Genomic DNA, 19,798 nt, shown 5'->3' with positions numbered 1-19,798 from the left:
TGTAGACTAGAGTCCAACCCCAACCCCCGTTCAGGGTAACTAGGAAAAAAGAAGTGAAAATGACAGAAATGACAAGAAAAAGAAAAAGAAAATGACATTTCCATACCCTTACACTGTAATACGACTTGGGCCTGACGAGATGCAACCCCTGCCGCAATATATCGCACCCCCAACCAACCAGAGGCCGTTGCCCCCTCCATTTGCAGGGATGATTTCGAAATTACAAAATCCTATTTAATTATATTTCTTTTTTGGATCATTGTCGGATGGGCTTTTTCACCTAACTACCCAATCAAAACTCAGGTCGGCTGGATTCCTCTTGGGGGAAGGTTATCATGGGTTTCTCCGGACTCTAGGCTTCTCGTGCCAGTTGCAATCGAGATTCAAGTTCTGTCAATCCACGCGATACTGATCGCCCTGGCCTTGGTGGCTCGGATTTTCCTTTTAACTCCATTGCCTTACCCGCATGTGCACTTTTACCTCTTCTCTCCTGCATATTGTATACATTCCTCCCCCAGCTTGATAGCTCACAGTTATTTTATCCTTCTCGGGGCATTACCTGACACTTCCTCTCTTGCTCAGGGCATCTCGGTAATTTGATACGGGTTGACAGAAGCAGTGGAACATGCATCGGCTCTTATTGTCTTACCCTTAGATTGTCTCATTGTTCCCCGGGATTTCTTTTTTCTCTCTTCCTGACGACCATTCCCTCCCCAGTCTCGAGCCTATCAGCGGCAAAAGACTCCATCGGTATAAAAATCAACTCGTCCTGATATTCACCGTCCATGGAGGATCAATCCACCATGGAAACGGAGACTCATCATGCTCCAGATGGTGAATTCCCGCATTCACCATGGGTGGAAATAGGCGCGTTTACCTCGCCTCAACATTCTCCGCCGATGCCGGAATATAGTGGGTTTGATTACGGCCCAGCGCCGCTCATGGCTGTGGATGGCTCTTACAACATGTCAATACCACCACCCTACGCTTCGATGCCACTTCCTATGCCCTCGCATTCCTGGCCCAGCATGCTCACACACCACTCGCCTTTTCAAGAAGGTGGTCTGCCGCACGTGTCCGCTCCGACTTCGGTATCGCCTTCCGCTCCCATGCCTCCAGTGCGAAAGACCTCAACTGGAGGTTCCACGCCGCGCAGGACACTTACCGATGAGGATCGCCGCCAAATGTGCTTATATCACGAGGAGAACAAGACTGCCAAGCAGACTGATATTGGAGGTAAGATTGTGCATATTTGTTCCTGCAGAGTCACGGGATTAGGGCTGACTTCATGACCAGCATTGTTCGGAGTTGAAAGAAGGTACTTCTGCACCCCTGGGTAATTTCTTTGATGTAATTTAACGTGTTCTCTATCTAGTACGGTTTCAAAGGTACTCCGCCAAAAGGAGAAATATCTCAACCCTGACGATGGGAGTCGATCTCCCATCAAACGGACCAAGGGCAGAGTCCCTGATATCGAGAAAGCCCTATCCAACTGGGCGAGAAACTACCAACGCCAAGGGTACCCGTTGAGCGATGAGATGATTAAAGAGAAAGCTCTCTTCTTTGCCAGCACCTGTGGCTGCCCCGAGGGCAAGGACAAGGTGCTGACTGCAGCCTGGCTTGACAAGTTCAAGCACAGGAACAATCTGCTTGGTGCAAAGGTGCGCAGAGGGTCTGCCGATGTACGCAGTGGATCAAACAGCCCAACCCGTATCAACACAGACTTCTCCACAGGCTCTGGCCTTCAAAGCCCGACAGGGCCTTCACCCTCCTCCCCGATCGATGGCTTTGGATCCCCGCTGTCTCCAACCCAGAGCCAAGAAGGAATCAAACGGGACATTGCTGATGCACTGCCCGACCTGACAGGGGGTTACCAACACAACTACTCCAAGAGTACGACGTCGCTCGATACAACCTCCTCGGCGGGGATGATCAGTCCAACATCAACCCTAGTCTCCGACAGCCCCTTCACTCCAACAAGCCAGTCGCGCCTTCCAACCAACAGCCACAACAATAACCGCCCACGCAGCCAGACCTTACCCCTCGTGCCTATCGACCCAACCCTCCTCACAGCAGATGAAACAACGGACCACCAATACGCAAAACGTGAGCTCCAACAATCACTCTCCGTCCAAACCCTACAGTCCCCCCTGGAAATCGGCGACGATGACTCCAAGCCCATAAGCCTGGATCAAACAAATGGCATCAAACGAAACCGCAGCAACCCAGAGATTAAGACAATCTCCATGCCACCCCCGTCAAAGTCAACTACCATCTCCCCTACCAGTTCCCCTGGCTCCCCAACTCAAGACGAAGCCCGCCGGGCCTTGGAACTAGTGATGAGCTACTTCGAACATCAGCCTGCTGGTCTTGCCGCGCAGGAGTATCTCACCATTGGTAAACTTATGGAGCGGTTGGAGCTCGCGAAGAGCCAATCTGGTACCCCGTTCAATGGCTTGCCACGCATTGATGAGCACGAGGATATTGCTCCGCGCGTGACCAAGAAGAGGAGCATCCATAACATGGGTTGATATCCTCCATCGTTGCATTTTTTTTTTGCGAACTCTTGTTATGAACGTTACACCCTACCCCCATTTTTTCTGCATCTCAGGTTTTCCAGTCGTTTTGACTCTAACCTAGACTCTCCCAACGCGAATTCCCCCCCTCCAAACACACTTGCGATTTCGCCATGATTCCCCATCCCTGGTCAACTCGGTTACGTCTTTTCTTCTCATCTCTCACTGTCAAGGGAGGTTACTTGTTAGTTTGCCTCGCTTTTTGATTTTTCCTCCCTTATATGCATGCCGTTGTACGAAATTATCTCTATCCTTGGGTCTCTGGCCAGCGACAACCAGGACAAGAAATCCTGGCACAAACACCCCCAAAAAACATACAAATATCCAGAGGGCGACCTCTACTCTTTCTTTTGTCGGAATGGGATGGATTTGGCGCATCACTCTCATGCCCGGGCGATGTCTACGCATACATGGAATATAGCACATGGAAATGATGGTATACGGATATGGGCCTTGGACCTGGGATTCTCTACTTTTCTTCGGGGTTTGCTTTTTCTATTTGTTTTTTGCTTTTCCCGTTTCCTCGATTCGGTCTATTCCCCCCTGTTGCGCTTTTCTTATTCTTGCATTTTATTCCCACATTACTGTCCCCCTCCCCTCCCTATCTTGCAACCGTTGTATTGCATCTCTTTCTTACGCTCTTTTTCCTTATCTTGTTTCTTCTCGTCGTTTCTTTTCTTTTTAATTTATTTAAACTGGGCCCGCTCGCGCGGAAAGAACATAATGTTGCCCGGTTCGCTTATACATGAACCGGCATGTCACATTAGTTTCTTTATCACCTTTGTTTTTCGTTTATTTTCTTACTTTCCTTTACCTTGGATCTCCTATATTATACCCCCATCTTCCACACCACGTTGTTTATTTTACAATCTTACTACTGTTTTGAGTTTGAACTTATGCTGGTCATAAGTAAGGCATATCTCATTAAAAGAATTTAAGTATGGTGCTAAAAACAAGTCCATGAGACAAGAAAAGTCTAACTAAAACCGGCCGGATACCGAGACCGAGACTCTAGAATGCAGGTGGTGCTGACGCCACCCCACGGTCCTCCAGTAGATCTTCCACGCTGTGCTCAGATACCTCAGGGAGGACCTTTGCGAGCACAATCTCAATAATGGAGTAGATTAGATGTTTGTTGCAGTACTCATCCGCAAAAACGTCCAGGATATCATTCTCAATTGTATCCAGGAGGTACTCATCCTCTAGATCAATGCCAGACGGATCGTCATCTGTGCGCAGCCGCTCAGCGGCAAGGTGACCACTCCCCTCAGGCAGGGCTGGAGATGAAGCCGAAAGCGAAGGCGATGACGACAGGGTTGATTCCTTCCCCTGAACCGCAGGTCGGGGCTGGTCCCCACCATTCGTCCTGGAAGGTGGTTGGGATAGCGAAGTGCTGGTACTGCAGGTACGATCACCGCTACAGGGCGGAGGGGCCGACGAGGAAACACCAAAGAAGGTTCGTGCGAGGCTGCGCGGAATCAAGGCCAGTAGACTAGCTGCACATCGCCGCTTGATAGCGGCGATCTCCGTCTCAGATGGAGTGTTCCTTTTCTCCGGCTCAGCCGGCACGTGTGTCGATGCTGTTGTTGGGGCATCGGCTGCAATGGAAGAAAGTGACGCTGGGCGGGCTGAGGCTGTCGTTGAGGTTGGACCCCCGCCACTGCCGCCACTATTGCTGTTGCTTGCGGGTTCGATACTTTTACCAATGGTATCGCTTGCTGCAGGTCCCCTAACTCCTTCCGTAATGGGGGGGCTAGGTGAGGCGGTGGTTGCGAGGGATTTCTGACTGGGCGCCGAGGCCTGTGGCGGAGCCGAAGCCGGCTCTCCAATATTCACGACCGCTATCTGAGATGACGGGCGGGTATTGGCCGGGAACAAGGCGGTCCTTGTCGCAAGAAGAAGGTTGGGCAACAAAGTGGGGGTCAGCACGTATTCCTCAATGGTTTCCCGAATGAATCTGTGGAGTCAGCATGGTTTCTCAAATGACGTCGGAGCAATTTAGCCAAGCAGAGGCCGTAAAAAAAAAAAAAAAAAAAAAATCAATGAAGCGAAAATGCTCTCGACTGTGGAGCTCCCGAGATGTTGTACTCTTTTTCTCACTCAATTTTAGAGCGAGGTTCATTAAATGAGGTCCGGCCGTAACCAAGTGGGGAGAGGCGGAGCAAGATCGGCTTAGGCAGAGATGAGGGAGCTTGGGCCAGCGACAGGGATGCTATTCCTAAGAGGAAATGAAGCCCCTCTTCAGCGGCTAACATCCCGTACCTGGGGCTTGATGCACGAACCTCGGTCAAGTTGCGAAATTCTAATTTCGCTCATTGGACAGAACCCAGTAATTCACTAGCCTCGGTCAGGGCCTTTTTCTCATGCGCCTAAAAGGCGCATAGTGCTTTTTGGGTGATCGGCGTAGGGTTTTTCTTTCATAGCCCCCCTAAGTTGCGATCGTCGTGCTTCCGGCCCAGATGTGATCTTTCATTTCCTCAGAACAAACCAAGTTGAAAGTTGGCATATGGAGTGGAAGAGCGGCACGGAAAGGCCCGGCCCCCGGAACAAAGAGAATATGTGAGCAATCTCCAGGGCTCGGACCAGCTTAGACACAGCCAATCACAGCGCAGAACAGCCATGTCGGCCTGACAATGACCATACAGTAATTCTCGTAACAGCATCGTATCAAAGTTACAGATCAAGTGACCGACGCAGCATGCGAGCAAGACGCTTCTTGTTCCACGGTGGCACAGGTGACACCCTCCCCGGGATCGTGGAAGCACCCTTGCTCCACAGTCGAGTATCATTTCCAACGTTGCAGAGGGCAGAGGGAATATAGGAATAGAAACTCACCTATCAAGGACTCCGTCGGTACCACCAACCCTGCCAGGGCCTGCCAGAATCAGATGCTGGGCCAGAGCGAACAGCCCACTCAGCCATGGCATCCTCCAGGGGATTCCCAAAGTCTCTGAGACCATGGAATACATCCGGTAGTCGAGAACCGGGCGCTTCCCCGTGACACCGTCTGAGCCCATCCCATTTATTTTCTGATTAATAGCTGTCGAAGAGGCAACTGAAACATTGAAACCGTGCGAGGACGGGCCTGGACTCGATGCGACACGGAACAGGCCTATGGCAATGAAACGCAAAGCGACGTAACCAAGATAAATGGTCTGCAGAACATTCCATATCCAGGCTGTGGCTGAGAATGACGCCGATGGCTGATTCGCGGACTTGTCTTCATTTGATAGTAAGCCAAACTTCTCTAATCGGTTGATTTGAGAGTCCGGGGCCGACTTTGCATCGTCTGAGGTTTGACGTTGTCCCACTCTCGTGGCAAGTTTGGTTACAGTTTCCCAGATGAACCACCCTTCGCATGCTCTGCCACTGATTTGGTTTCCCAGAATCAGATCTGCGATGACATCAACGACCAGCGCTCGGAGACTGCTGTTTTCGAGATCCTCGGTTGGGAGGAGAACTGCCAGGGCACCATTGGCCAGGAGCCGCCGATACACTGTTTCGTTGTCACTCTGCTCCGTAATCGTGTCTGGATCTGTCTGATCAGGCACCGGAGAAAGACCAGGGTGTGGATTTAGCTCATGATAAAGCGCACGGTACGACGTCGGTAGTCCTGAGAGATGCGACCGTTGCTTGGCCAGTCTGTATGCTGGAAGTTAGAGTCAGCACAGGCTTCCCCTGTTCACGGAACAACCATGGTAGTCGAGGAGAAGAGCTTCGGGATATTCAAGTCTTACAGAGTACATGTGCTTCCACCAGTCCGGAGATCTCATCCAGGGCTAATTGTGCGACATCGATTTGGCGTAGTCTTTGCTCCAGAGCACGTGTACAATGAGCGATGACTTGGAGCACTTCATTCACAAGAGCCTGGTCGGGGGTGATTTTCGCGTACCACGAATAGACGAATTCTTTGATTATTATAGCGAGGAGGGCGTACAGCTGGCGGTCAACGTCGTTGGAGCTCGTGAGGGGAGGTAACAGCTCTTCCGGAGGCTGTGGAGAGGATGCCCCATAGCTGCTTGTCTGGGGGCACAGGACGCGTCGGATCAGGGCAGTTGTTGCTCTATCACTGGTAGCATCCGCTAGTTCATCCTTGCTGGTCTTTTGTGTTCGGAGTCGAGAGGACGGACGCGAAGGAGGCTGCACTGTCGTCGCGGAGGGCAGCGCGGTGGATCTGGAGCTAGAGGTTGTCGGCCCAGCCTTGAGGTGGGATATTGGCTGAAGCCCGGATCGGAGAGGGTCGTTCATCTCATTTCATGCGGACATCTCCAGGATGGCCCATTCAGCAAGAAACAAAGAGCTCTGTTGCCCTGTTGGAGACACCAAGTGACATCAAACTTGATGGCTCAATCAGGGAAGTAGGGCTTAGGGCTATATTCATTGATAAGCCTTATCTCATGCGGGGATCTTGTTTACTTGCGATGTCAGGACTTTCTTCATTGCCAGCTGTCTACCTCGTTGAATATGTTAAATCCTATGAACACAGATAGTCCTATTCCCTTGTGGTTGGATTGTGATCCCGGTCGGTCAATATGACCCTTCTCAGCCGCTGCATACTGACCGTTTCTATCAGGCCATGATGTAAGCCTCAAAGATAGACGCCGAGATCGATGCTAATAGGATGACCTAGGATGCCTTCGCGATCCTACTAGCTGCTCATCATCCGTCTCTTCATCTGCTCGGCATTAGCACAATTCACGGAAATGCATCTTTAGAGAAGACAACCGCCAATGCAGGAAGCATTCTGGAAGCCATCGGCAGGCCCGAGATTCCGGTCTATCCCGGTAGTCAGAAACCATACTCGCGGCCTGCTCTGCATGCGCCGGATATACATGGTAGGCTCAATGGAATGAATGTATATTTCAGACTGACCAGAGTCTTCGACAGGCGAATCGGGCCTTGATGGAACCGACCTTCTCCCCAAGGCGTCTAGACCACCCATCACCGATAAGAACACTATTGTGGCGATGAGAGATGCACTCCTTGCGCAGCCTAAAGGTACTCCGTGGGTCGTTGCAACTGGAACCATGACAAACGTCGCTCTGTTGTTTGCAACATTCCCTGAGGTGGTAGATCACATCCAGGGATTAAGTCTCATGGGTGGTGCCATCGGTGAAGGATTCACTGATGCCCCCATGAGCAGAATTCCAGGAGAGAAGTCTAGAATCGGCAATGTGACGCCATGGGCTGAGTTCAACATCTATGTATGTTTGCCCTCTCTAAGTACCTTCCATACCTCTCCGCTGGCACGTCTAACGCAGATGGCCCATCCAGTGTGATCCTGAGTCTTCGGAATCAATTTTCAGTAACCCGGCTCTTGCGGCGAAAACCACCATTGCTGCCTTGGATCTTACGCATCAGGTCCTAGCATCACAGGCCGTTCAAACTCGCATTTTGCATGGCTCGATCCATTCAACCCAAGAGCCTACAGTTCTTCGGCGGATCTTGCACGCACTACTTACATTCTTTGCTGCAACCTACGAGAAGGCTTTCGGTTTGGCCACCGGACCTCCACTGCATGACCCTCTTGCCGTGGCTGTGATCTTGTCGACCTTGAACCCATCCTTTGCCAACAAGCATCCTAACCAAGCCATTACCTTTGACGATAAAGGCGGCGAACGATTCGATCTTAGTATCGTCACAGACGGGCAGCATGGCAAAGATGTATCCGTTACTGGTCAACTGGGTCGTTCGATCGCTACTCCTGTTGAGGGTCCAGGCGTTGCTATCCCTAGGGGCGTTGACCTGGAAGCCTTTTGGAATATGATTCTGCAATGTATCCAGCTGGCCGATGATTGCAATGCAACACGGAATTAGGTGGGTGGCATGTGATATGTTTCTCATCTCTCTAGAGCTTTCATTTCTTTTAGATACTTTCATTTCTTGAAGTGCATAAATGGTCAAGATGGAACTCTGTTTTATGGGATGGAAGATAGAGAAAATCAGGTTCCCATAGAATGCATTGTCCGTGGCATGGCCTGGATGTTCTCACCTATCTTTATGCATTTGTGACGTTAATTCAACATATAACGTCAACACGCATTGCTATGCAAATTACCACAAAAATTGAACATCTGAATAAAATTACCACTCTCGAATAGACCCATCAGGACCAAAAAACTCCTTTGGCTGCCAAGCAGGAGTGTTCTGAGCCACACGTCGAACGACTTCCTCGTCCACTTCAATCCCCAGCCCAGGAGCTTTCAAAGCCTCAACGTACCCATCCCGCACATTAAACACCTTCGGGTCCTTGACATAGCTAGTGATATCATATTCACCAGCGTCGAGATTATAATGCATTCCGATGCCCATCTCTTGAATGACAAAGTTGGAAATTGAAAGATCCACCTGCATACAAGCAGCCAGTGCAATAGGTCCCAGCGGACAATGAGGCGCAATAGCAACATCGTACGTCTCCGCCATATTGGCGATGCGGCGCAGTTCCGATATACCACCACAGTGACTGATATCAGGCTGTAGAACATCCACGCTACCATCTTCCAGGAACCGCTTAACATCCCAGCGACTATATAACCTCTCACCAAGGGCGATAGGACAAGAAACCTGCTCGGAGAGTTGCTTGATTCCCTCGGGATGTTCCGAAAGAAGCGGTTCCTCGAGGAAAAGTGGACGGTGTGGCTCCAACGCCTTGGCTAGTTGCTTAGCCATTGGCTTGTGGAGACGGCCATGGAAATCGAGTGCCGCGTCCATGCCAAGCGCCTTAACAGTCTTCAGACGCTCAACACTGGAGTCCAATACACTTGGAGAGTCAAGCCAGTTGACATCCTCAGTTGCATTCATCTTGACAACCTTGAATCCCTGCGCTAGGCGGGCCTTCGCGGCTTCGCCAACATCTGCAGGACGGTCTCCGCCGATCCAGGCGTAGACTGAGAGCTTGTTGCGGACTTTGCCGCCTAGAAGTTGGTACACTGGTACGCCTAGACGGCGGCCCTTCAGGTCCCACAGGGCAATGTCGATGCCGGAGATGGCTGACATGAAGACTGGGCCACCGCGGTAGAAACCGAGGCGCCATGCCATTTGCCAGATGTGTTCGATGTTGCTGTTGACAACGGGTTAATACTTTGGTCTTAGTATATCGAGCGTGTGAGGACCACTTACTCGGCTTCGTAGCCCTCGAATCTTTTGCATAGGGCGTTCAAGGTGCCTTCCACGGCCTCGGTGTGACCTTCAAGGGTACTTTCGCCCCAGCCATATTTGTCCTCTTCGTCAGTGATCTTGACGAAGAGCCATCGAGGCAAGACTCGGAAGTATTCGATGCTCTTGATCTTCACCATTGTGTAGTTTGTGTTGTCGTCCCGGGGCCTGAATAGCGCACGTTCGATATGAACTATTAGTGAGAGGGAAAGGAGATAATTCCCAAGTCATCTGGCAAGGGCCAAGGCTATAACACTCGGAGTTGCTCCGTTTGAAGTGATATCCGGATTGCCGACACTGAGAGCCGGGGAATGTCGATGGAACAGATGTATAGACTCGGCATCTCACAGGCTCGGAGTTGCAGATAGTGTGTACAGGGGGTCCCACGTTCCTCGGCACCTTTGTCTATAGCTTATTTCATCGGTAGATGTATCCCAGTCCATGGAGAGCTGATCTGCGTAGACGTCGTAAAATGCGAAGATGGAGAGTCAAAGGCCGGTTGAAAGGAGGGACGTCATACGTTGAACTTCTCCACAGACCTCAACCACTCCACACACATTCGAATCTCGATGTTCCTTTTCCCCATCTTTGTAAAGTGAACTCTTGATCTTTGATGCTTTTGCCACTGCATGGCAACCCTGTCGATCATCCCACACTCCTTGACGGCGGATTCCGACCATGCCTCCGAACTCGTCAGTATGTTCCCCTGTATTCACCCTGTGGCCAACATTGCTAATCGCTTCATCTCCTGCAGCCTGATACTCCTCTCAGTCCGATAGACTTCCCGCAGTCACCTTCCGATTCCCCTGGGCAAACCGATAGCGCACACGATGACAACGTGAACTTCCTGCGATCGCGACCAGCCCTGTTCAACCCTTTACTACCCTCTTTAAGTCGACACCGTCGTCGTCGCTACCCCCCAAATCCACCATCCGAAACCTTAGATCGCATGGAGGTAGACGACCCCCCTAGCAACCAACGCGCATCCGTTGAGATCAACCGTCGCATCCCTATCGTCCGCCGCCACGGAGAAACACCAGCCGAAATGCCAAACTACGAGGGTCGCATGGCAAATCCACGGTCGTTGTATGGCTGGGCGCCAGGGTCTGACGACGAGGATGGTCCCGGTCGCGGCGACGAAGACTCAGACGACGACCAAGTGCAGCCGTTCCTCAACGCCATCTCACCCCGCGGCTCGGCCCCATCGCGACCTTTGCGACACGAGACTTCAGGTCCGCCACCGCTGCTAGGATTAGGACCTGAACCCGATGCCTTGCCCGCCCGCCCTCGATCTAGGCAACCGCCAATCTCTGCAATGGCAGCGCTGCTACAGTCCGCAAGACGCCAGCCCCGGCTTTCAAGAACTCGCACTCTCGAAAATTACCTACTCGAACGCTACTCGGATCAAAGTCAGGAATCAGAAGACGCCGATCACACGGTGGCGTCTGCATCTCGCGCTTACCGCTATCGTCCTTCCAACCGCTCTGACTCACATAACACCCTCACTCATAACGACCTGCGCGCTCGCGCTGCTGCCCATCGCCAGTTACATTCGGACAGCTTGTCGAGCAATGTTTTGAAAGAAACGATCAACTACCTCGATCGCCTCCGGTACTCGACCTCTCTCGAAGAGAGCATGCTCGCGGCCGCTGACAGCCGATTACCCTTTGACATGGACAACAAGTCGTGGACAGATACCGACTTCATTCTCTATACCCCCAATATTGCGCCTCCGCCGGAGTGTTCATGGCTTCGGTCCGGTATGACCTTTTCGGGCTGTCAACGAGCTGCGAGCGCCGGGTGTTCCGTGTTGCCGCAACGAGTTCCCAGTCCGCACGCCCCTGGTGAACCGGTTATTGTGAATGGCAGTGACAGCGCTCGGATCAGCGTATCAACCACAGGTGGTCGCCGGTATTTGGCCAACAACCGCGATGAGAACTGGCCTGTCAAGGTCACCATCCATGACATCAACCACGATGACATGACATTGTCCGGAACTATGGAGGCATATAACATTCCTGATAAAACATCGCCTACGCACGATGCACATATTGTGACGTTTTTGGAGGGAGAAATCATCGACTTTAACAAACACACTCTGGAGACCAAGAACTTCAAGGCAGATGCAGATATTGACAGTACTTATTGGCGCGAACTTCAGCCATTCAAGGAACTCACAGATGGCGAGATGGCTCAGAAGCTCGTGAGCCGAAAGTGGATCACAGAGGAATTGTCCACGGGTTGGATCTTAATGCGATGGAAGGGTGAGTTCCCATGAGAACGCAATAAATCACTGCCATTGCTATTGAAATCTGGTTACTGACATTCTTAGAACGATGCTTCGTCACCCCCACCGACGCCCGACAAGGTCTGACAATTTCTGGATTCTACTACATCTCCCTTCGCCGTGAGGATGGGCATATCGAGGGCTTATACTATGACCCTGGAAGCTCGCCTTACCAACAGCTATCCCTGAAGCCGCAAACGCCCAAAATGATGCGTCCTTCTTATGGATTCCGCTAAAGCAAACTCATCTGTGCACGTCTTCTCTTTACAATTTCCACTCTGCTTTTGGCACAGAATAGTCTTCTGGCCCTGTTTACTTGAACATTTAGTTTTTATGATTTGGCGTTTTGGTATACGTCAGATGGCATCTGATACGGTCAAATGAACTTTTGCATAGCTATGTGGTGTTGTTTCCCCCAGTCATCTTGGACAGTTCTGTATTATTGTCGCGGAACGAAACGGTCACTTTGGAGTGGTTATACCTTGGTTCTGGCTTGTTCTTTGGGTTTCGTGCCCCGTTGTACTGTCATATTCTGTTTGTATTTATGAATCTAGGAGCTACTACCTTTGTTGGCTGGTAGTGGTTTATAGCATGGAAAATTGGCCTATGAATGGTTATTTCCCTCACATGCATGACTATACACAGCATTTTAGATCAACGACGTTTTGACATTATCAAGGATGAAGTGTGTGTTTGAGCAGAGTTTGAGTTGGATTTATTCTTCGGAATGGAGCTCACCGCAGATGTTGTTTACTTCACCTATGAGCTGCTTACTGCCAAATCCACCCTTGTATACAATTCCCAGTAAACAATTCTGCTCGTTGTCAGCCTCGGTTCACTTGCCAATTTGAAGCGAAGTTGACTTGGCAATCATTCGCCTCGACAGTCAATCTCTTTTATGACAAACCGGGAGTAAAAAAGAACAGCATTCACAAGCCCATAGCTACTGTATGCTAGGCATACTTCAATGGAACGCGGGGCTCCGCAAATTCAATCCCCAAGTGTCCAATATTCACTATACTATATTGACCTGACGGATCAGGAATAAGGTCCGGGTCTGATCGCGACTGAACTCGGATACAATTGCCCTGAATCTTTCGGTCATGTCGTCCAATCCAGACCCCATTTCGGCATATTCCACCTATCAGACCTCTGCAGAATGAACCTGATAAGGTGCTCAGACTAGGTTATCGTGTTTATGCAGAATATAGTTCACTTCATATTACCACGGGCTGAAGTATACAATCCCTGTTAACGTTGTGTGTCAAACTCTATCTTGAATGAGATATCCATGGATGTATGCGTGTTAATAACTCCTATCTTGATTCTCAATCATCCCATGGAAATTTACATTCAATTTAACGCAATTCCAGACATCTACACTATGGTGGACCTAGATAGCCATGCGGGGCAACCTCGGCCATCTTGACGGTGAACGCCGAGCAATAAAAGCAGCTCGATTCCTAACTTATTGTCCATTTTCCACACGTAATGAGTATAAACAGCCATATCATTGCGATTGACTTCAAAACGCGGGGAAAGTGAGACTAATGTAGTTCATAGCTACCTAGCACTAGGTACAACGCATGTACTTGCCCGATCAAGTCGACAATTCGGGTTGTCCGGTTACATGGCCCTGGCGATCTTTCTCTCCTTTTGAACTGTTATCTAGATGCAGGACCTTCACCGTGTGGGTCGCTGGATCGTCATGCCGGAACTATTTATTCCAATTGACTCCCCGGTCGCTGTTCTCTTCAACTCCTCAAGTCAATTGACATGCATTTGCAGCACCTTTCAGCTTTGGCCGCGATAGCAGGCTGTATTGTTCAGCCTGTGGCCGGCGCGCCCCAAAAGTCCCAGGAAGGAACATGCAAAAAGACCAAAGTTGCCATCCTGTGAGTTTTCTCTTATTTACAGCGTCAATCAAAAGCTAACACAGTATAGGGGAGGTGGTGTAGCTGGTATTACCGCAGCCGTGAGTCTCGCATCCCTTGAGTGTTCAGATTCCTCAGCTGACCCGCCATAGCAAACATTGAGCAATGCCTCGGTTCACGATTTCGCGATCCTTGAATACCGCGACACTGTCGGCGGCCGAGCCTGGCACAAGCCCTTCGGCAAAGATAAAGATGGCAAGCCGTATATCATCGAGATGGGCGCCAACTGGGTATGTCTCACAATCACACACAAAAAAACCCTGGAAACCCCACTAACGTTGTGCAGGTGCAAGGCCTTGGAAATCCCGGAGGTCCACAGAATCCCATTTGGGTCATGGTGGGTCGACTCTTTTGTGTCTCAGATTCAGTTCGATCCCGCTGATCTCCGAATAGGCTCAAGAGTATGGGCTGAAGACCCACTACTCGAACTACGATAATGTTTCCACCTATAACCAGCATGGGTATTCTGACTACAGTGATCTTCTCGATTCCTACGAAGAGGCTTATAGCATTGCTAGCCAAAGGGCTGGTGAGATCCTCACTCAGAACCTCCAGGATCAGACGGCCAAGTCTGGTCTTGCTCTGGCTGGCTGGAATCCTAAGCCGCATGATATGGAGGCGCAGGCTGTGGATTGGTGGTCATGGGGTAAGTCCTGTTTCCTCGGTATGCACTCGCTTCGTAATATTGACCTTAAGCCCGCTAGACTTCGAGGATGCCTATTCTCCCCTGGAGAGTTCTCTTGTTTTCGGCTGTGCGGGCGATAACTTGACCTCGAACTATTTCAGTGACCACGACAACTTCGTTCTGGACCAGCGTGGATTCAATCACATTGTCAAGAAGCAGGCTTCATCTTTCCTTCGCGAGAATGACCCCCGTCTTCACTTGAACACTGAGGTCACGAACATCACCTACTCAGACCACGGTGTCACTGTACATAACAAGGATGGCAGCTGCGTCGAGGCAGACTACGCCATCTGCACATTCTCCCTGGGCGTCCTGCAAAATGACGCTGTCCAGTTCTCCCCAGAATTGCCAGACTGGAAGCAGGAAGCCATCCAGAAGTTCACCATGGGTACCTACACCAAGATCTTTTTCCAATTCAACGAGACCTTCTGGCCCAAAGACACCCAGTACCACCTCTACGCTGACCCAGCCCAGCGTGGATGGTACCCAATCTGGCAATCCCTCTCAACCCCCGGCTTCCTCCCCGATTCAAACATCATCTTCGTAACTGTCACCAACGAATTCGCCTACCGCGCCGAGCGCCAGTCAGACGAGCAAACCAAAAAAGAGGCAATGGAAGTCCTGCGCAAGATGTTCCCGGAGAAGGATATTCCCGAGCCAACCGCATTCATGTACCCCCGCTGGACTTCAGAGCCCTGGTCATACGGCAGCTACTCCAACTGGCCTCCTTCCACCTCTCTGGAGATGCACCAGAACCTGCGTGCCAACACTGGCCGGCTCTGGTTTGCCGGTGAGGCTACCAGCCCGACCTTCTTTGGCTTCTTGCACGGTGCCTACTTCGAGGGTCAGGATGCCGGTAGCCAGATTGCTGCTATTATGCATAATCACTGTGTCAACGCTAACTCGACTAAGCCGAGGGAGTGTGGTCCACGTAAGCACTACGAGACTTTGCATGGAACTTCGCCTTATTCAGACTATACCATGCTTAATGGCTGGGCTTTTAGCAGCTTTATTGATACTAACACCGATTAAGTTGAGATGTGGCATTAATTTCGGAGGGATAATTGTACAGAATTTCAACTTTACGTTTGAAATGACTCAAGATTACTCCATAATAGAACATGCGAATTTGACAATTTCTATCTTCAACCCAGGCCATTCAAGCCAGGCAATAGACTTGTTCGCAAACAATAGAACAACTCCACTTGGATGTTTTCGACAGGGTTTCCTTGTGCAGGTGAGCAAGCCAGATTATGCAGTCAGCGTCAAAGAGCCGGCTGCCGTGAGATCCGTGTTGTGTCATGGCGGAACTAAGCGCTCTACGAACTGTACATACCAGAAGCAGCTAGTGGCGTCGCATTCAGTTCTTATCAGATCAGATTGACTCATTATCTGATCTTCTCAACCTTGGTTCGATCCCCTCTATTTAGACCCCAATTTGCCCTCCATGGTCTGACCAGAAACCTACATTTTCGTATTGCACATAATTATGAATCCCAAACTAGACCATGAAACTAACGACGCAATCACGATCGCCCCTCCGATAGAGCTGAGCCTAATTCCAAATACAAAAGCTAAACAAAATGGCCCATTCCTAGTCGTATTCGCCGAACCATTCGATGCCGAAAATCCAAAAGACTGGCCAAAAAGCCGTAAATGGGCCGTGACAGATGTTCTCTCTGCGACTGGCTTCAACCGCATTATGGTATCGACTATCATGGCACCTGCGCTATCAACAATCGCCAAAGAATTGGACATGACATCGGCCGAATCAGCTATGGCGCTCTCCATCTACCTCTTGGCCACTGCATTTGGACCCTTGTTCATTGGTCCATTGTCAGAAGTCTATGGAAGGAAGCCTACCCTACACGCCTCGAACATTTGGTTTTTAGTTTGGAATATTGCTTGTGGATTTTCCAATAGCAAGGAAATGTTGATTGCATCTCGCTTTTTGGCTGGATTTGGGGCTAGTGCTATCTATGCGCTGGCTAACGGTGTACTCGGAGATGTATGGCGGCCTGAGCAGCGTGGTAGGTCTTTGGGGATGTACTTGTTGATCCCACTCTTGGGTGCCGCTGTCGGTATGAAGCTCCAAATACGAGCCCTCTAGCAATAGAAAAAACATCAAACAGAACACTGACATCGAGGAACAGGCCCTATAATCGGTGGATTCATGGCCGGCCGCACAACCTGGCGCTGGATGTTCTGGGCCACATCAATCTTCCAAGCCATAATGATCTTAGTTTCCTTCTCAGCATTCAAAGAAACCCACGCACCATCCATCCTACGCCATCGCGCAAAGAACATCCGAAAAGAAACAGGAAACCGGCAATACCAAACCACCAACGAACTTCTCCACGCCAACAAATCCCCATCCACAATTCTAGCCCAAGCACTTATCCGCCCCCTCCGCCTCCTAACCTCCCACCCAATAATCCAATTAACCTCCTTAATCTCCGCCTTCTACTACGGCATCCTCTACATAGTCCTTTCAACATTCTCAGACCTCTGGATGAAGCAATACGACCAATCCGTCGAAATAAGCGGCTTACATTATATATCCTGCGCCCTGGGCGAAATAGCAGGAAGTCAAATCGGCGCCAAAATGATGGACATGTTATACCGCCGTCGAACATCCCATTCGAACGAAAACGAAAATGAAGCCCATATCCCCGAATCACGAATAATACTCGCTTTCCCCGGCGCGGTCCTCGGACCTTTGGGACTCTTTTTATATGGATGGGCTGCTCAGGCGCGACTGCATTGGTTTGTTGTCGATGTTGGAATCTTTTTTGCTATGCTCGGCATGCAGATTACGGATATGCCGTTGACGGCGTATGTTATGGAGTCGTATCCTGAGTATACTAGTAGTGCTGGGGCTGCGGAGCAGTTTTTACGTAGTTTGACGGCGTTTTTGTTTCCGCTTTTTGCGCCGAGGTTATATGAGGTTCTTGGCTATGGGTGGGGGAATAGTACTATTGCGTTTATTGGATTGGTTTTTGGGCTTCCGGCTCCGTTGGTGATTCTGCTCTTTGGAGCAAAGCTTAGGGCCAGGACTAGATTGATTTTTTGAATTGGATTTAGGTATTTAGCAATGGTGGAAACAAGTGGTGTTTGAGTGAGATTTGGCTATTTAGGGGCCTATCCACGACACGCAAAGACTTCATCGTACACGTAGTTCAGGTATTCGTATTTATTAACTGTAGGTAAGTGGTTATCTATTGAAAAATTTTGCTTTTGCCTCGCAGTAACGGTCCGTAAGCCCTGAAGATGATTGGGATGGGGATCATGACTGCAGCCAAACAGCCAAGCAAAGTCCCGGCCCATTGCACGCCCATGTTTTGAAACATTTGTCTCGAAAACAATGGAAATCCTGCGGCGACTGCTGACCGGAGCATGATATTGGAAGCGACAGCTGAAGCAGCACTATGGTCAAGTTTGTTAGTGCGGTTCGAGTCACAGTAGGTTAGCAAATAGTCAATCACATACATGGGCAAATAAGAATCAACAAGATAGTTAAAACACGGAAGGAAGATACAAAGGACACCAAATCCAATGAATATCCCAGCCGCAGCAGGTGCAGCCCAGTGAATGGTGGATGTGAATCCAGTCCACCCGAACCTAGTACGGAATGCGTTAGAATACGTTGGCCTGAGATAGGACTCTTGAACTCACCAGAAAAGACCAATTGTAAAAACTGGCGCTCCCACGAGTGTCGGTGCCAGACGCCACTCGGGTACTGCAACGCCTTTATTCTCTTCCAGCTTCTTTGCATAAGTCACCTGCTGGAGGAGAATGAAGGAGCAGGCGAGCATAACGCCAATAATGAGTCCAATAAACATCAGACCTGCAATCCCAGGGGACATGCCGTAAACATGTTCAAAGACATATGGGTATGCTTCAAGAAGGGCATAGACAAGGCCATAAATGAACGACATGTACGTCGATACCACCAAAATGATCGGCTCTGTGAAAAGTAGCCTGATTGGTCGTGTGAAGTATTTCTCCACAAGATCTGCCACATTAATCTCGACTTCTTCCTGCTTGGCATGTATCCCCCAATTCCCAGATTCCTTGCGAATAGCAGCAGCTTTCACGACAAGAAGACAGGGAGGGTAGGTCTCATCCAAGAACAGAACACTGATAGCCCCATTAGCAAGACTGAAAATTGCCGGGATATAAAGAGTCCACCGCCAACCCAGATAACTAGAAGCGATAAAGCCACCAGTAAAGGGACCAATAAAGGGACCAACGAAAACAGTCAAAGCATAAAGCGAGATCGCAGCACCACGAGTGGCATTGTTATACAGATCCGCTAGTACACCAGGCACGACAGTTAACTGACTTGCACCAAATAGCCCAGCAAAGAACCGACAAATGATCAAAGTCTGGACATCTTTAGCAACAGCCGATGCAACAGTGAAGATACCTCCACCCAACATGCCAATCGTAAGAGGCCATTTCCTTCCTCGAAGTTCTGAGGCAGGAGCCCAGATTAGGGGACCTGATGCAAAGCCCAGGACGTAGAGTGTTGTTCCTAGTGTTCCGACTTCTGTTCCGATGCTGAATTCTTTGCTTGCTTTGTCAATTCCTGGTGCGAAAATTGCGCTCGTTAGGGAGACTATGAGTGTCCCTGAGCAGACGAGGATGGAGGTGAATAATCTGTTTAATGTTGTTGTTAACATTTACTGCAACAGCTGCTATGGGTCATTTAGAGCCTACTTATTAGATAATTTCCAATTTTGAGGATGGTAGGGATCATCGACTCCTTCAAAGTCAACGACATAGGTATCGGGGCTTGGAAGAGCGTCCGGGAAAGGTTTCCCTGCCCCGATTGATGCCTTTTCGATCATTTTGGACCGACGCTTCAATGCACCTTGTTTTGGGACTCTCCAGAGCAATGGTCTCAGGCAAGTATTGACGGTGTCAGCTTGTACCAGCGATGAGCCCCAGAGTATTTGAAGGTATCTTTATCTCTGCAACTGCAAGACTTTTTACAAAATACCTTGCGGAATTTGCGGGCCCGGGAATTTTTGTCAGAACGGGCTGGGATGGAGTAGGAGGACGGGTAATGCGGAAAAAAGGACGACCCTCCGTTAGACGCAATTTCCACATGCCACTGAACTTTCAGATAAGCCTCGGAAATGTCAAGATCGATACA

At 50.0% G+C, this 19,798-nt stretch overlaps 8 protein-coding genes across 8 annotated transcripts; 5 read left to right on the top strand and 3 right to left on the bottom strand.

Moving 5' to 3' along the window:
• Positions 1 to 803: 803 nt before the first annotated feature.
• On the top strand, positions 804 to 2,531 carry N7446_002528 (uncharacterized protein; the record flags this gene model as incomplete). The annotated part of the gene is made up of 3 exons (XM_058511277.1): positions 804 to 1,236; positions 1,297 to 1,318; positions 1,376 to 2,531. The coding sequence occupies 3 exons, from the start codon at positions 804 to 806 to the stop codon at positions 2,529 to 2,531; spliced, it is 1,611 nt and encodes a 536-aa protein (XP_058376813.1).
• A 1,056-nt stretch (positions 2,532 to 3,587) lies between these two features.
• N7446_002527 (PXA domain-containing protein) lies at positions 3,588 to 6,824 on the bottom strand (the record flags this gene model as incomplete). The annotated part of the gene is made up of 3 exons (XM_058511276.1): positions 3,588 to 4,533; positions 5,412 to 6,225; positions 6,314 to 6,824. 3 exons carry the CDS (start codon positions 6,822 to 6,824, stop codon positions 3,588 to 3,590), a joined length of 2,271 nt encoding a protein of 756 aa, XP_058376812.1.
• Positions 6,825 to 7,040: 216 nt separating this feature from the next.
• On the top strand, positions 7,041 to 8,393 carry N7446_002526 (uridine-cytidine N-ribohydrolase; the record flags this gene model as incomplete). The annotated part of the gene is made up of 5 exons (XM_058511275.1): positions 7,041 to 7,098; positions 7,150 to 7,157; positions 7,207 to 7,411; positions 7,464 to 7,780; positions 7,851 to 8,393. 5 exons carry the CDS (start codon positions 7,041 to 7,043, stop codon positions 8,391 to 8,393), a joined length of 1,131 nt encoding a protein of 376 aa, XP_058376811.1.
• A 267-nt stretch (positions 8,394 to 8,660) lies between these two features.
• N7446_002525 (mandelate racemase/muconate lactonizing enzyme family protein) lies at positions 8,661 to 9,871 on the bottom strand (the record flags this gene model as incomplete). The annotated part of the gene is made up of 2 exons (XM_058511274.1): positions 8,661 to 9,636; positions 9,696 to 9,871. The coding sequence occupies 2 exons, from the start codon at positions 9,869 to 9,871 to the stop codon at positions 8,661 to 8,663; spliced, it is 1,152 nt and encodes a 383-aa protein (XP_058376810.1).
• Positions 9,872 to 10,409: 538 nt separating this feature from the next.
• Positions 10,410 to 12,254, top strand: N7446_002524 (GID4/VID24 family protein; the record flags this gene model as incomplete). The annotated part of the gene is made up of 3 exons (XM_058511273.1): positions 10,410 to 10,427; positions 10,486 to 11,995; positions 12,064 to 12,254. 3 exons carry the CDS (start codon positions 10,410 to 10,412, stop codon positions 12,252 to 12,254), a joined length of 1,719 nt encoding a protein of 572 aa, XP_058376809.1.
• A 1,540-nt stretch (positions 12,255 to 13,794) lies between these two features.
• Positions 13,795 to 15,669, top strand: N7446_002523 (uncharacterized protein; the record flags this gene model as incomplete). The annotated part of the gene is made up of 6 exons (XM_058511272.1): positions 13,795 to 13,913; positions 13,963 to 13,993; positions 14,045 to 14,182; positions 14,239 to 14,289; positions 14,346 to 14,598; positions 14,657 to 15,669. 6 exons carry the CDS (start codon positions 13,795 to 13,797, stop codon positions 15,667 to 15,669), a joined length of 1,605 nt encoding a protein of 534 aa, XP_058376808.1.
• Positions 15,670 to 16,126: 457 nt separating this feature from the next.
• Positions 16,127 to 17,710, top strand: N7446_002522 (MFS transporter; the record flags this gene model as incomplete). Its single annotated transcript, XM_058511271.1, has 2 exons — positions 16,127 to 16,718; positions 16,791 to 17,710. The coding sequence occupies 2 exons, from the start codon at positions 16,127 to 16,129 to the stop codon at positions 17,708 to 17,710; spliced, it is 1,512 nt and encodes a 503-aa protein (XP_058376807.1).
• Positions 17,711 to 17,855: 145 nt separating this feature from the next.
• N7446_002521 (MFS transporter) lies at positions 17,856 to 19,490 on the bottom strand (the record flags this gene model as incomplete). The annotated part of the gene is made up of 4 exons (XM_058511270.1): positions 17,856 to 18,063; positions 18,127 to 18,258; positions 18,313 to 19,299; positions 19,360 to 19,490. The coding sequence occupies 4 exons, from the start codon at positions 19,488 to 19,490 to the stop codon at positions 17,856 to 17,858; spliced, it is 1,458 nt and encodes a 485-aa protein (XP_058376806.1).
• Positions 19,491 to 19,798: the final 308 nt, after the last annotated feature.

The sequence above is a fragment of the Penicillium canescens genome (assembly GCF_028828765.1).
Source record: "Penicillium canescens strain IBT 15451 chromosome Unknown utg000002l_segment0_segment0, whole genome shotgun sequence".
In the NCBI taxonomy this organism is placed as follows: Eukaryota; Fungi; Ascomycota; class Eurotiomycetes; order Eurotiales; family Aspergillaceae; genus Penicillium; species Penicillium canescens.
This window is presented reverse-complemented; position numbering and strand designations above follow the sequence as displayed.